Raw genomic sequence first — 17,110 nt, forward strand, 5'->3', positions numbered from 1 at the left:
AAAACAGTTAATTACCTACAAGGGATCACCCCTACGATTGTCAGCTGATTTCTCAATAGAAACTATGCAGGCCAGATGGGAGTGGCAAGAAACATACAAAGTGATGAATAGCAAAGACCTACAACCAAGATTACTCTACCCAGCAAAGCTATCATTCAGAATTAAAGGTCAGATAAAGAGTTTCCCAGATAAGAAAAAACTAAAGGAGTTCATCACCGCCAAACCAATATTATATGAAATGCTGAAAGGTAGTTGGTTCCATAGTGTAATGGTTAGCACTCTGGACTCTGAAATGCTGAAAGGTATTCTTTAAGAGGAAGAAGAAGAAAAAGGTAAAGATAAAAATTATGATCAACAAATACCGTGTTTCCCCGAAAATAAGACATCCTCCGAGAATAAGACCTAGCGCATGGAAAAATAAGACAAACCCTGAAAATAAGATCTGGCGCATCTTTGGGAACAAAAATTAATATAAGACACTGTCTTATTTTTGGGGAAACAGAGTGCATATCTATCAACAAGTGAATCTAAAAATCAAGTGAATTAAAAATCAGATGAACAGAATAAACTGGTGAATATAATAGAATTAGGGGCATAGAAAGGGAGTGGACTGAAAATTCTCAGGGGAAAAGGTGTGGGGGGTGCAGGAAGAGACTGGACAAAAATTGTACACCTATGGATGAGGACATTGGGAGAAAGGTAAGGGCAGAGGGTGGGGTGGGAACCGGGTGAGGGGAGTTATGGGGGAGGTCAAAAAGAGGAACAATTGTTGCCAGGACCGGTTTGGCTTAGTGGATAGAGCGTCGGCTTGGGGACTGAAGGGTCCCGGGTTCGATTCCGGTCAAGGGCATGTACCTTGGTTGCAGGCACATCCCCAGTGGGGGGTGTGCAAGAGGCAGCTGATTGATGACTCTCTCTCATCGATGTTTCTAGCTCTCTATCTCTCTCTCTTCCTCTCTGTACAAAATCAATAAAATATATTTTTTTTAAAAAGAGGAACAATTGTAATAATCTGAACAATAAAGATTTATTAAATTTTTAAAAATCAATGAAAACATAAAAAATAAATACAATTAAAAAAAAAAAAAAGTTAGGCATTGGGCCAAAACCGGGACTGAAAGGTTCCAGGTTCGATTCTGATCAAGGGCATGTACCTTGGTTGTGGGCACATCCTCAGAAGGGGGTGTGCAGGAGGCAGCTGATCGATGTTTCTCTCTCATCGATGTTTCTAACTCTCTCTTTCCCTTCCTCTCTGTAAAAAATCAAAAAGATATATTAAAAGTAAATAAATAAATAGATAAATAAAAGTTAGGCATTGGAGTCCCATGTCTTCACAGTTACTGTTAGACTCCCATTTGATTTTCTTCTATCCCATGGAGTGTGTTCTGTCACCCAACCATCAGCGAGAATGGAGAGCCAGAGGGAAAAATAATAAGGGTAATGACCTCCAATGCCAGAAAGGTCAGGCAGATAATCTAAGAGAATGAAGCAGCTGGTGGGAACGGTGACAACATAAGTCAGATGTTCCATGTAGGGACATGTGCCTCATCTAAAGGGGCAGCTACTATTCAATTCTGGGTAGGTGTCACCATGAAGAAAGATCTGGCAAATTTTCTGAGGGGGAAAAAAATATTAAATTTTTAATAAATGTAGTTTGTTGATTGTTTAACCTTGGCAAAAAATCTGATTTTTTTTTAAAGCAAAAAAGAGCCGAAACCGGTTTGGCTCAGTGGTAGAGCATCGGCCAGCGGACTGAAAGGTCCCGGGTTCGATTCCGGTCAAGGGCATGTACATTGGTTGCGGGCACATCCCCGGTGGGGGGTATGCAAGAGGCAGCTGGTCGATGTTTCTCTCCCATCGACATTTCTAGCTCTCTATCTCTCTCCTTTCCTCTCTGTAAAAAAATCAATAAAATATATATTATTTTTTTAAAAAAGCAAAAAAGAAAAACAAAATACCTTGTGTCAAATAAAATACATCTGCAGCCAGATACAGCCTACAGGCCTGTAGTTTACAACTTCTGAAGAAAAGGATGTTATGACATGATATAATTTGTTTTTCATAATGTGGCTTTTCAGTAGGCTGGTCGTTTATTTCCCCTTACATTTAAGAGACACTGTGCAGAAGCTCTTTCTGGAATGTTAGCCAAGAAGTGAAAATAAACTGATGTCCACAGACCTGCTGCCTCTCGCCCCAAGGAGCTGAAGCCACGGCCCCCTACTATGCCTCTGAGCAGCTCCAAGCTCTGCCCCTTCAGGAAGGTGCTGGGGCTCAAGAGATAGAAGCCATTCTAGCCCTCTCCACACCATCTCCTCCCCCATCTTAATGCTAAGAAGTGGTCCCAAAATAACCCTGACCCAGCAGAGAATGTATGATGAAAAGTCAGCACAAACAGTGATAGTCTGGGGGACAGTCCCAGCACTGCCCCTGGACCCCATCCCCCAAGACCAGGTAGTAGGATGTCACCCACAACAAGCCTGGGGACTTCTGAATACCCTCACGTGACCCAAACTAACCTCGCTCAGTTATCCTTAAACAGGAGAATTTCAGTTCATGGTTTCTTACTTAAATATGACATTGGAAAAGAAAACAAACTTTGATCTTATGTCAAACACTTTTATTCTTAAAGTGAGAAGTTCATGAAGATAGCTATAGGAGAGTGAAACATTTAGAGCAGAAAAATTGTGGGTGCTAACCAAACTTCAAATACTGTCACAGCAGAGTTATTCCAATAGCACTTTTCAGCACGGCAGACCACACATGTTAGAATTAACTACATTCTCTGAACACCTCGCAATGGACATGCATAAGTGATGAAAGCAAACATTTAGGGACTACTGTCCTTGAGATCTTACAGGATGGATTTATGCATACCTCAAGACAAATATATTACAACACATCCAAAACAATTCACATCCACTTAAAAAATATGGTTTGACTTCAAAAGAAATTGGTATAAAGACTTTTAAAACAACAAGACAGATATAGGCATGAAAAAGAATGCTACTTTTATGTGCAAGGTACCGGATTCTTGAATTGAGAATCAGTGTCAGTCCTCACTTCCAACATCACATTGAAAAAGTGTAGTGGAAACGTTAAGTCACCTTCAATATGAAGGATGTGAGTTGTACATACACTGACAACACTCTCGAAGACACAACAGTATTGCAGGAGGAATGCCAGTATACACAGAGTGGACCTTTTTATGAGGCCAAGACTCGTGAGTTATCAGATGACCCTTCAGATATTTGGGATAAGCAATTACAGTATTCTGGTTTCATCAAGGCACTTGCAAAGAACTACCTTGGACATGACGGAGTCCCTACAAGTGGTTAGCCACTGGTGATGGCATGTTTTTGTTTGGGTTTTTTTTGGTTAAGCAGCATTCTCTACTGAGAACTCAAGCATAATGCCTTGATCACAAGCAAGGTCACTTATTATATTACGACTGCAAAACCAGATTTGCCTAACCTTTCCCCAAATCATGGTTTTTGATCAATCATGTCTGAATAGAAAGGATTCCCTTAAAATCTTGATTCTCCAGAGTTATAATTCACCTTTCTTCAATACCACCCAACACCCCCTAAAGCTTGTTTGGTTTTTCTCCACAAGAACACATAGACTGGTCTTTTTCTCCCTTCTACAAATTACTTCCCGGGGGGAGAACTGCAGAACCAACTTAAAAACACAAAATAATCTTGCATTTCTCACCAACAGTTAAGTATCAGACCTCCCACTCCTACTCTGACTCAAGCTAGAGTCCTTTGTGAACACTTTACCAGACGTTCCTCATACCATTAGCACAGCTTTCCTTCACCATCAACTGCCCCTCTTCAACCTTTCCTTGCCCAATGTGAAAGCTAATGAATTGAGAGGGAAGGAGAAATGGCATTGAAAAAGTATCACTTTGATAAAAACAGGATTCCAGGCTATTACTTGATAATAGCAAAGTTGGGCAGCATCATCCATATAGACCCCAACACTAAATTCTCCAAGTGGCTATCTTTTTTTTTGTAGCCAGGTCTCAAAGCTCAAACCTAAACCTACAGAAGGAAAGTAGCCAGGACTTCCTAATATTGAGCATTATCTTAAAGACCTAGAAGTACATGGGGAACATGACAGGTCCAGACAATTTACTAGGTGGCTTAATTCATCGATAAGAGGCAAAGTTCTCCATTCTCCCCCAGCTCTGCCATTCTGGGAAGAGCCCGCTGGCCAGCCTCGGACTGCCAAAGATGGTTGACTCTAACTCAGTCTTGGGGGGCACCTGGTAGAATGCACAGTTCTGGGATGCCATCTGCGTCTGAACACCATCAGGTTTCCATTGCACGTGAACAATTCTATAATTCTGACCCTCATTGTTGTCCCAGAAGACCTGCCCGTTAGCCTGGTAAGAAATGCAGAACTCAATTTTTTCCTCAGTTGGAATGACGGAGGGTAAGTCAATGGCAAACGAGAAAGTGTCGCTGTCTGAGCCACCGTACACATTCTTCATGTAGACACAGTCCACATTGGTGTAGTTTTTCCAAGTATCAAAGGTAATACGGATCTGGACCTTCTTCTCGAAGCTCACGTTTTTCACCTTCACAGTCCCAGACACTGTTCGCTCTTGAAGAGAGCAGTTCTCCAGACACACAAAATTCTTCTGGAAGTGGCTCCGAAAACTCAGGTAATCGACTGAAGGCTGAGGGAAGTCTAAAATCAAATTTTTCTCCTCATGGAGCTTCAAGCCAGAGGACAGGTCATCAAGGTCCAAGAGATCAAACTGGAGATCCCACGCTGGTTCTTCGGGGAGGTCGGAGAAGACGTGGATGGCGGTGAGGGAGAGGCCCTTGGAATCTGCAAACACAACCCGCTTTTTGGGCTGGTTGTGTGGACTCTTCCAGTCGTTCTGTGATTTGGCTTCCTGTTTTATATTGAGACACGGTTTCAGAGGCTTTAATTTGTTGACAAAATTTCTTCGACGGAGGTCATCATATGGGCCCAGGAAACTCTTCAGAGGTGGGGAATGAGCCAAGCAGAGCCTCATGGCCACATCCACTGGCATGACTGAACTTGTCAAAGGCCGTGGATCTAAAACCTGAATCATTCTGGAATATAAGAAGAAAAAAGGGTATTTATCACCTGGATCTAGAATGCTCTTCCCCTGCTCCCAAATACACACATACTATTTTGTATTGGCTAACTTATGGCCGGCACAGTAAGAATCAGAGAGGTGCTGTCATATGTATGAAGGGAAAACAGTATTATAATCAGATCTGCGTTCTATGTTTGATTCTACCATTGACTGGCCACAAGGCCGTGGGTTAACTGCTTTCAACACTTGGGGAGTCTCAGATTCCGCATCTGAGACATAAAAGGATTAAGATTATTAGAGATTACCATCTCTAATGCAGCTTTAAAAACCATTGGCTCTGTTCCCGACCAGTGCTTTTCAGACCTGTCTGGTCACAATGGCCTAAGGAGTTGGTTTTCTTTCTTTTTCTTTAATGCAGAATCCGGGGACTTAAGAGTCACTAAGGCAGAACCTCTGGGATTGGGGACAAGGAGTTACATATGTTCTTAAAGCTTATGGTGATGTTAATGACCAGACAGGTTCTGGAGCCATAAGACTCTGTGCTTCCTCTGGCTGCTTTCCTGATTTTGCTATTGAATTGACTATATGTCTCTGAAAAGGTAACACGCTTGGAAAAAAAAAAAAAAAAAGTTCTCATGGAACCGTTTTGTGAGAAGGCTAGAAAGAGTGAAGTCAGAGAATTATCTCTGTACTTGGATTAGCATGTTCTGCCTCTTAAGCGACTGAAATGCAACCCAGCAATGCATTTGATGCACTTAAAAACTTCGCACAATCTATGTTTCATGCACAAAGACATCTCTGAAAAGACACATTTAAATGGGAAAAGCTGATAACCTGAAAACTGAACTACTTTAATATATATTACATATATAAACATATAACTATCAAAAATATTAATAGGAAATACACCAAAAAGTTAATTATCTCTGAGTGATAGAATTGTAGGTGATCTGTTTTTTGTTTTTGTACTTTTGGGGCATTTACTAATGTTTGGGCAATAGATATTATAACGAGAAAGATAAAACTATAAATTTAAACAAAACTGTGCTCAGCAATATTAAATTAAGAAGTGCCCCTCAAGTAGGATTTTTCCCCTGCCCCTTAGCTCTCGGTATGTATTGCCAAGCATATGGATTTTTTCTTCCCTATCCTAGCCTTACAGATAAGAGGTGTATGTATACTGTACATGACATTTCTTAGTAACTCTTCACGACTGCTCTAAGCAAACAGGCAAATGGTCGTTATCCCAAAATAGATAATAAAAGTTCCTTCACAGGATTTATTTTATTGGTCCTGGGGTTTTTCTGGAAGACCTATAAACTTCGAAAAAATAAAATCTAAAGCTGTATTTGTTAGTCTAACAATCCTTCACAGGAAGGCTTTTTAGAGAAGTCTGCTAAATGTGTCTGAGGAAGAAGCCATCTAAGATGGTTTTGTGGGGAGGTTTGTCTTGTGGGTTTGTTTTTGTAGTTTTATTTTTTGCACGTATAGAAAGGCAGATTTAAAATTTAGCCATTTCCACGAAATTTTAAATCCTGGCCAAGAGTTCAAAAATCAGCATTTGCTCAAACTCGGCCGCTGAGTTTGCTGATAAGATGAGTGGAGGACGACGAATGAATGCAAATACGGTCCTGTAGCTTTCTCCCCAAGCTAAACGACCCAAGCAGCGACGTCAGAGTGCTGTCCCCTCGAATGAGGAGTCCTTGGGGCCTTTGTGCGGGACCAAGAGAAGACAGTCGCAATCCATAAGGGAATCAGAGCTACAGCTGACTTTCAAGACAGTTTCTGGTTTAGGATGCGGGTTACCAAAATCAGCTCCACTTAAGGAGTACCGAGCAAATCTAGATGCCTCCGAGGCCTCCCCCTGCTAGATTCCACTCAGCAATGGTTCAACGTGCCCTCCCGCGGGGTCTGCAGAGCGGACAGAAGGGAAGCGCAGTCCCAACCGCCCCGCACCCGCCCGCACCCCCGTGCCCTGGGGCGCAGGTCTGCAGCCAACCTACCTGGTGCAGCTCATGAGGCAGAGGAGCGGCGTGGGACCGAGAGCGAGCCGGTTCTGGCTGCCTGTGCAAGTTCGAGTCTGGCTCCCAGCTGTCCCAGCCGGGCAATAACTCCTGTGGATTGCGGGTGCGGCTTCCGAGAGGCCCCTTATCTGCTGCTGACCACGTGGCCCGAGCCCGCGGCCAACCAGCGCCCGGCTGGGGCCGAGCCCTCTCCGGAGTACGTGACCGCCGTGGTGCTGGCCTCCGGCGGGTGCGCCCTGCCGGCTGACGGAGGTCCCCGGGGACGGGGGCGGGGGCCGGCTGGGGAGAAAGCCGCAAACCTCCCCTAGGCCCGGCGCCAGCTCAGCCCCAGCTCTGCCCGGAGCTCAGCCCCAGCTCAGCCCCAGCGCAGCCCCAGCGCAGCCCCAGCTCAGCCCCAGCTCAGCCCGGAGCTCAGCCCCAGCTCTGCCCCAGCTCAGCCCCAGCTCAGCCCGGAGCTCAGCCCCAGCTCAGCCCGGAGCTCAGCCCCAGCTCAGCCCGGAGCTCAGCCCCAGCTCAGCCCCAGCTCAGCCCGGAGCTCAGCCCCAGCTCAGCCCCAGCTCAGCCCCAGCTCAGCCCGGAGCTCAGCCCCAGCTCAGCCCCAGCTCAGCCCCAGCTCAGCCCGGCTGCTGGGAGGGAAGGAAATGCCTTGAGAGTCTCAAGACCTCTGTGCACAGTTAAATCTGAGCACAGAAAGCTGGGGCTCTTTCCCCAGGCATATGTTATTTGAAATGTTTATCTTGTTCATTGCTAGGTGCATTGTTTTTTTAAAGTTCTTTATTGATTAAGGTAGGGGTGTCGAACTCAATCAGAGAAGGGGCCAAAATCTAAAATCCAGCCTAAATCGCGGGCCGAATGGTTTACTGAACAGTCATAAACTGACAATGTCATAAACTGACAGCGGAGTGCAGTGATGACAGCGCGGTGCCGGCCACATTGCAAGGCCTGGCGGGCTGGATTTGGCCCGCGGGCCTTGTGTTTGACACACGTGGATTAAGGTATCACATGTTTGCATCTTCTCCCGCACCCCAGCCAGAGCAAGAAGTTGGCTGCCTATGTTTTGCTTAGAGGGGATCCATAAATGCACCCCACGGTGGACTGAAGGATGCCAGGAAGGAACCGTTCTCTAACACATATCGCTAATTAAGCCTGCCAGCCCCATAAAAGGGAGGTGGCGTTTATGTAGAAGGCACTTGGTATTTCGATCTAAGTCTTCAGTTTGTCTCCCTGGAAGGGAACACTAAAGCCAGAAAATGAAATGGCCTAAAGCTCACATGGCTGGTCAGCCACAGAGCCAGTGGCCAGCCCAAATCCCTGGACTCCGCTTGGCCCTCCTTCGGCAAGAAATCAGAACTAAAGCTGACTCTCCTTAAGACAGTTTCTGGTAACCAACATGTTAAAATACCACACTCTTCAGTTACACGACTCTGCGAGCCAGTTACTTTCGCTGAGGTTTTGTTATTTTGTTTGGTTTGGGGAGTCTTTAGACCATCAGCTACAACCGTAAAATTGTATTTCTAAGACGCTGATGAATTCTTTTTTATGAAACTCGCATCTTCTATTAACTTAAATATCCAGGGTGAGTTAAAAAAATACAAAATCCCTTGTGTCTTTTAAGTAACTGACACACAGTGGAAATGTTCAAGTGGCGTGATAAGAAGGAAGAAAAAGAATACCTGCCGAGTATCACTGGGAAAGATACTAAAATGCTTGGGCTTGAGTTGTGCAATGAAACATCCAACTAGAGCAATTCACTAGCCCCTCAGCCAGTCAAAGCTAGCTGAAAGTGTGTATTCTTTGGGGCTGACACTCACCAGCTACATGAACCCAGGCACGTTTAAACTCAATTTTCGCACCTGTGCGTGCAGATAGATAGTAAAGTTGTTCTGAGGATTACGTAAGATTGTGGAGATGAGAAAACTCAACCCTGTGCCCAGCACAGGTATTCAACCCACATCATCAGTTCTGGCCGGTCCTCCACTCCTAAGTATTAATTTTCACTGTCACCACAGGAGGCCAGAACCTGAGCTGAGGTACTGGTAAGAGCTACTGATAAATGCTTGTTGAACACTGTTCTAAGTGTTTTATGTCTTATTTTTTTAATTTTCACAACAACCCTCAGTGGTGTGCATTATTATTGGTACCATTTTATTTATTTTTTTAAATATATTTTTATTGATTTCAGAGAAGAAGGGAGAGGGAGAGAGAGATAGAATCATCAATAATGAAAGAGAATCATTGACAGGATGCCTCTTGCACAACCCCTACTAAGAATGGAGCATGCAACCCCAGCATGTGCCCTTGAGTAGAATCTAACCCTTCAGTCCACAGGCCATCCCTCTGTCCCCTGAGCCAAACCAGCTAGGTCTATTAGTCCCATTTTAGAGGAACAATAATGAGTCATTTAGAGGTCAAGATCTGCCCACACCCTCACAAGTAGAGCTTGGATTAAAATCTAGCCGATGCCCTAGCAATAACCACTGCACCACACTGCCTTTCTTTAATTACTCATCAGCAATTAGAATGATGGAGGTGGAAGATGCCTTAGGTAGCATTGGCTTCAAAGTCTTCATTTCACAGACGAAAAATCTAAAACTCAGAGAGGCTGTGCTGCTTGCCAGAGGCTGGTTAGGTCAGAGCCAAAATTAGAACACTGGGTAGAGTTTTCTCCTCTACTCATTGCCCCGGCCAGCGGGACATCAACGTGGGAGCGAGGAGACACCTGGAAGGGAATGAGGGAGGACAGGAGACGCGGAGAAATGGAGGCAAGACAGGGTTCTGATCAAGCCTGAAATTTTATTTGTTGCAGCCGCAATATATGAACACAGGTTGTAGGGGGAAGTTGCCGCGGAGACATTCAGATGGAGGTGTCTTTTAAGATGTAGTCACTAATTCTTTTTTGGCTCCCGACAACTCATTACCATATGTTGAGCTTAAAAAGTGGATATTATCCATTTAAGTTATGAGAAATATAGAATAATAAGAGCATATTATGATCCCACTTGAAGGTAAGGGTATGCATACATAGGGAACAAAATATGCTCTACCAAAATTTTAACAGTGCTTATTTTTTTTTTAATATTTTTTTTACTTTTTTTTAAATTAAATTATTATCTGTGTACATATTTTAACATTGCCCCCCACAGTGCTTATTTTTTAATGGTGAGATTCACAAATTGGGAAATTGCTTCTCTGTGTTTTTAAATTTTTCTACATTGAACATGGACTTCTGTAATTAAGAAATCCTTTTGAAGGACATTAAACCTTTCAGATGTAAGTAACAAGTATAGCCTACCTATTAGGTAGGACCGTGTCATTTATCCACACAGTCCTTGTGAGTTTGCCCTTGTTTCCATTCATGCCACTTTCTCTCCTGCCCCCTGGTGCTGACTGATGCCACAAAAGCCACTCTCTCTGAAGTCAAAATAGATCTGCAAACAGGGCTCTCTCCTAACAGGCGTCAACACTCGATAAACCTCTAAACCGGTCCCTCACAGTCTTCCTCCCCACCTCCTCCAGCTTTATTGAGATATAATTGACATATACCATTGTTTACATTTACGGTGTACAATGTATTAATAATGATACACTTACAGTAAAACCAATACCACCAGAGCATTACCTAAGGACATGTAAGTTGTTTGTGAGACTGTGACAAACAAATCTTGGCAACTTTGAAGTGTATAATACAGTATTTATTATTAACCATTTTGTACATTAGATGCCCCAAAGTTCAAAGTTCAATATCCCCCAAAGTTCATATTCATTTCCCCATTTCCCCACCACCAGTTCCTGGTAACCACTATTTTCTGTTTCCTATAAGTCTGTTTTGTTTTGTTTTAGATTCTAGATATAAGTGAGATCATACAGAATTTGTCTTTCTCCATCTGATTTATTTTACTTAGCATAATTACACCCTCCTCACTCCCGGGTTCTTACCACCTTTCATTATGGAATGAGAGGAATTGGGATGGAATCAGTGTTCTTAGGAGTTGCAACAGTGAAGAAGTGGGCTAGGAATTGTGGGGAGTTTTATTATTACTTGTATGTTTTCTCCAATTGTGGCTTGGCAATACTTTGTTCTACCCATCTTGAGAATAAATCTACCAGTGAGGGTTTAACTATTGATGTATTGTTAATCCTCGCCCAAAGACATTTTTCCATTGATTTTAGAAAGTGGAAGAATTGGGGTGTCACACCCAAATTTGTGATCCCCAAGGACCACCAGGGAATCCGATGCAATTGCAGAAAGCCTGAATTCCATGCTAGCATGGGCTCTGTTCCACTCATACCGACAGTGTGGTGGAAGAGAGAGCAAATTTCAACAGTTCAATGGGTTTTATAGGGGTGGTGATGTCACTGCTTTGGCTGACCCTGATTGGTTGGGTGAGGGCTAGGGTCCAGTTACACAAAATGGAGGATAGTTCTGCCCTGCCCCACAGTACAAAATGGAGTCAGGAGTTAGCCTCGCCCCACCTTGCCCTCTCAGGGGAGATAGAGAGTGAGAGAAGCATCAATGTGAGAGAGACATATCAATCGGTTGCCTCCCACACACACTCTGACCAGGGCTGGGGATCAAGCATGCAACTGAGGTACGTGTTCTAGACCAGAATCAAATCCTTCAGTCCACAGGCAGATGCTCTATCCACTGAGCCAGACTGGCTCAGGCAGTGAGGGCTTATTGATCGTGCAGTATTCCCAGCCATGCCAGGGGTTTCAAGGACTCATACGTCACAGCCCTTTGACCTTACGGACATTATAATTTTTATTACAAAAACCCAAGTTTGAAGTAATGAAATACCCAAGGGACATTTTAAGGAGCTACTAAGCAAGGGCTAGGATTGCATGGCTTACACAAGTGGGTCTCTTACAGCATTTGCCCAACATGTCACCAGAGATCTGCCCTTGTGGGAAACACCCTGGGGATTCCAAAGTTGCCAATTCGTTTTCTGCAACCTTGCCCTTTTTTTTCATGCCCAGTCAAGAGAGTGCTTGAGGATTCAACCTTATATTTATATTAAAATGTCATACTTTAGCCAAAGCCGGTTTGGCTCAGGGGTAGAGCGTCGGTCTGCAGACTGAAAGGTCCCAGGTTCAATTCCGGTCAAGGGCATGTACATTGGTTGCGGGCACATCCCCGGTAGGGGGTGTGAAAGAGGCAGCTGGTCGATGTTTCTCTCTCATCGACGTTTCTAGCTCTCTATCTCTCTCCCTTCCTCTCTGTAAAAAAATCAATAAAATATATTTTTTTAAATGTCATACTTTAACCACAATTAGCAGTAATGGGATGAACCTCATAACTAACCTTCATACCCCGCAATGTAGAGTCCATGAGGTTGAAAACTATTCATTTTGATTAAAAGGACCAGAATTTCTACTTTTAAGAGCAGGGAAGAGCCAGTTTACATGTCTCGGTGAATAGTAAGCTCATATACTAATTCCTTCTTCCTTTGTCAGTGATGTTGGATGGGAACACAATATCAGGTGAGAGGGTATTAATTCAAACACACATGCACACGCTGCTTATTTTGGGCCAGGCACTGCTTTAAACACTTTACAAATATAAACTCATGTAATATTTATAAGAATCCTGTGAGGTAGAGGCCATAATGACTATCCCCATTTTACAGATGAGCAAGCTGAGGTCGTCTTACGAGTTTAAGTAACTTGTACAAGGTCACACAGCTAGCGGACAGTAGGATCAAGTTTCAAACCTCTCTAGAGTGCATGCTGCAAGGGTGAGTTGCTCTGACAAGCACCACACTGGTACCTACCAAGACCAAAAGGAGGCTCTATAGAAGCCCAGAGAAATCCAGAAAGGAGGAAATGAGATTTGGGAAAGCCAGCAAAATGGAAAGAAATTTTAAGAGGGTGGAGTATGACCTTGGTAGGGCATTTAAATAAGAATCATTGAGATTCAACCAATGAGAGACGGAGAGCAAGAGAGAAAATTAAGTGTTGCTAATGCAGTGCCCTCGGCTGTCCCAGATCTGTCTCTTATCTCAACAGTGTTTGGACAGAGCAGACTCAGGGATACCCATTCTTCCAGCCTCTGACCCCTCTCCAACCTCCTTTCCAGACCACATCTTCAGAACCACCTCAGCCATCCTCAGCCTCCAAGACCAGCCTACACCGCATTTCTTAACTCCTGTTGCTGAACAACCATGAGCTCCCAAAGCCGTCGGAATTATTCCACTGAGGGGGAGGCTGCCTTCAACCCTCCGACCTGCATCCACAGGCGCCCACCTATCTCTCCCACTGCTTCCCAAGTTGGTAGAGAAGAAGCAGAGGGAGCTGAGCGGCCCTTAAAGTTGCAAAACCAGCACAGCGACCGCATTCTCTCCAAGACATGCTGAGCCTCTCCAAGACGAGGGGGTGACACTCAGGGCGCCATGGAGGCTGCCCGGGGCCTTGGAGAGGAACTGACCAGGCCCTTCGGGAGCTGCAGGCCCTGGTTCTACTCGCGCAGCCCCTCAGCTTGTGACTTACTTCCGTGAGAACCACTTCCGGGGCGAGAGGTGAATGCAACAAGAAGATGGGAGACACCTGGCTCACCTCCAAAGCTGGCCGGCGCCAGGCTGGGCTGGGTGAGGCTCACTCTCCAGCATGCCTAGGAGCCTTTGGGGCTCAGAGACCCTTGAGGGGCCCCTCTGCATTCCTCTGGCGTCTGGCTTTTGCCTGAGCCTCTCCTGGAAACTGCTAGGCAACCTTTTACCACCCTGGAGACCTCTCCCATGCATTGGACCAAATGAAACAATAAAACTTTTTGCAGATTAAAAAAAAAAAAAAAGTGTTCCTGAGTTAAACAATGCTATTCGTCGTCATTCGGTTTGCACTGAGGGAATTATCCAGTGAATTTTCATTGCCTGAATTTTTTTTAGTTCTTGCCTCATATACCCTACTTTTAAAAACATCCCTGCAAGAGAGCAATCTGCCCCAGGCACGAAGGCACGACTGTTGTTACCTACAGTAAGTGGTAAAAGAAAGTGCGAGACACTTGAGACATATGAGGTGGCTCAGCTGGGTTAAGGAAGGAGACGGAAGGGGGAATAAACAAAAGACGGCACTCGTGGTCTCTCTAAGAATCTGTTGAGATGTAGAGATAAAAAGGCAAGTAATCATACCAGGGTGGTTGAGTGGCGAGTGGGTCTTGTGAATATTGTACACATTTGCTACATGTGCTTCAGGGCTTTAGAGAAAGACAAGGTCTCAGGGCCAGGATGGCCAAAGAGGACCAGGACATGGAGGGGAACTGCAAAGAGAGTAGTATGGCCAGAGGGGAGGACTCTAGCTGGGGGTGTTGGGGGAAAGGGTCAAAGGAGAGAGAATCTCTGTACTTTTCTTCAACAAAATTAGAGCTCTGAGTGCTACGAAACAAATGAGCAATGAATGAAATAATCTAACTGTAGGGGAGAAATTATTCTCACATGTTCATAAGTACATCTCCAAGTTGCTGTAGTTTCTCCATATTCATGGCATTTGTCTGTGCTGAGTGCGTCTGATATTCTGTACATGTTCTCATTGCTCTCCCAGCCACAGTGCACACATCTAGTTTCAGTCCCATTAAAAAAAAAAAAAATTTAATTGGTTTTAGAGAGGAAGAAAGAGGGAGAGAGAGATAGAAACATCAATGATGAGAGAAAAATCATTTATTGGCTGCTTCCTGCATGCCCCTACCAGGACCGAGCCTGCAATCCGGACATGTGCCCTGAATGGGAATGGAACCCTGACCGGGAATGAACCCTGACCTCCTGGTTCATAGTTTCACACTCAACCCCTGAACCACACAGGCCAGGCTCAGTCCCATATTTTGCTAAACCAATGGGTGGCAAACTCATTAACCAACAGAGCCAAATATCAATAGTACAACAACTGAAATTTCTTTTGAGAGCCAAATTTTTTAAACTGAACCTTCTTCTAATGCCACTTCTTCAAAATAGACTCACCCAGGCTAAGGTATTTTGTGGAAGAGCCACACGGAAGGGGCCAGAGAGCTGCATGTGGCTTGCAAGCCGCAGTTTGCCGACCATGGTGCTAAACCTTAGCATTCTAAATTATTGTGACTTTGCATTAATTCTTAGCTTGAAAGCTCAAGAGCTTCTGAGACGTAGCAGCTCTCTGTCTAACCACTGTACTTGTCAGGCTCATTCTGTCTAGAGACAGGCATGTTTCTGCTTTGTCACATGGTTTCTGGACTCAGTTGTGAACTGTGGCTATTGAAGGAATTTTAAAGCACCTTAGGCAGAAGGAATCCAAACTGAAACAGATCCCCCATTTATAAGGTATTACAACATTTCCGTTCGTAAGTGACAAAATTAAACTTCTCCTTTACCAAATCATCCCGTCTCCACCATATACATAAACACATCACATCACCCCGCCCCCAACCCTGAACATAACCATTAATAACCACTTGCCCCATAAGATGTTCAAAACCCTTTATTCCCTTCTTTCATTTCTCCCTTAATGATGCTGTATTATCTCCCTTAACCATGGAGAGAGAAATCAGATTATAGCCAGAGCCAGAGTTTTGTGAGTATTAGAGAACTATTTCTGTGTAGCTGCTGCAGGCCTAGGAAGTGGTGAAAAGCTCCATTTGGAGCAATTTCCCAGATCCTACCAACTCAACTATTTTCATTAGGGCTTGAATATTTTGTCTGAAATGTAGTAAATCCTCCAGAATGTCAGCCACGACTTTAAAAAACACATTGCAAAAACCACTTTTGCCAAGTCTTGTTTACTCTTTCTTAGGGAGACATTATTTTTTTTTTTTAATGAACAACTGTTACACTTTTAAGATACTAAAACTGGCAATTATTTGAGACTGCCAATAGATAAATAAAACATTTCAAATTCTCTCACTTTTCTTATTAAAAAAAAAAAAACACCTATAGTTGAAAATGAAGATTTTGGGCATCAAAGCATTAGGTCTTTTTTTCCTGTGTACATTGTTGAGCTTTTGTTGTAGCATGATGTTTTTGAGCTCAGACAATTAGTGATTAAAAGAGAAGTTTTTCTTTCTAAAGAAAGGACAGAAGGAATAAAATGAGCATCATTAAGAACAAACCATGTGACCAGCACTGTTAAGTCCTTTCAGATATTTATGACATAATCACTGGCTACAATGTTGGTACGTTATAATGCTCCTTTTAAAAGAAATGCTATTGCATTCAAAAGAATGGAAGACTAGTGCTTAACACAAAACAAAAGGTGATTTCTCTTATCTTGCTTCTACCCTACCCCACCCTCAAATCCAAAGTGTTTGGATGCTATTTATAGAATTAGTCTTATCTATGGTTGCTATTGGAGGAGGTTCATGTTTTGCAAACTACAAATAGAAATGCAAGATTTGATTGGTAAAGATGACAGGGGCAGTATTTGAACAATAACTTTTTGTATGCAATTGGTCCTTTCAACTTTACAAATTGCTTCCTATATCTTATCTCATTTAATCATTATTAAAACCCTGAGGAGCCACTCTGATTATTTCATCTTACAGATGAGACTCAGTTGGGAAATGATTAAAGAAGGCTTCAAACTATTAAGTGAAGGAGTCGAGCTTCACTGCCAAGACCTAACTTCACATGCAAACACCTTAATCTGAGTAATTAGCTGGTTCACTTGCAGGTAGGAAACTAGGCTCTGACCTCTTTTGGACATTTCTGTTTTTCTCACTCCCATACTTAATCACCAAGTCCTGCGTGCTGCTGTCTCAAAACTCATGTCTTCTCCATTCACTTGCCACTCATCCAAAATGTAGATCTGATCACAAAATCCTATAATGGCTCCCCATAATCTAAATCTACCAAAAATAAACAAACTGTGAACTGAGGGGTCCCAGGTTCGATTCCAGTCAAGGGCACATGCCTTGGTTGTGGGCACATCCCCAGTGGGAAGTGTGCAGGAAGCAGCTGATCGATGTTTCTCTCTCATCGGTTTTTCTCACTCTCTATCCCTCTTCCTTCCTCTCTGTAAAAAATCAATTATATATATATATATATATATATATATA

At 43.6% G+C, this 17,110-nt stretch overlaps 1 protein-coding gene across 1 annotated transcript; it reads right to left on the reverse strand.

Moving 5' to 3' along the window:
• Positions 1–3,353: 3,353 nt before the first annotated feature.
• Positions 3,354–7,294, reverse strand: PPP1R3C (protein phosphatase 1 regulatory subunit 3C). Its single transcript, XM_084903555.1, has 2 exons — positions 7,081–7,294; positions 3,354–5,090 (listed from the first exon to the last, which is right to left on the reverse strand). Exons 1-2 carry the CDS (start codon positions 7,092–7,094, stop codon positions 4,151–4,153), a joined length of 954 nt encoding a protein of 317 aa, XP_084759681.1. The 5' UTR covers positions 7,095–7,294; the 3' UTR covers positions 3,354–4,150.
• Between the last annotated feature and the right edge of the window lie 9,816 nt (positions 7,295–17,110).

Source organism: Pipistrellus hanaki, assembly GCF_964339955.1.
Source record: "Pipistrellus hanaki genome assembly, chromosome: 14".
Taxonomy (NCBI): Eukaryota; Metazoa; Chordata; class Mammalia; order Chiroptera; family Vespertilionidae; genus Pipistrellus; species Pipistrellus hanaki.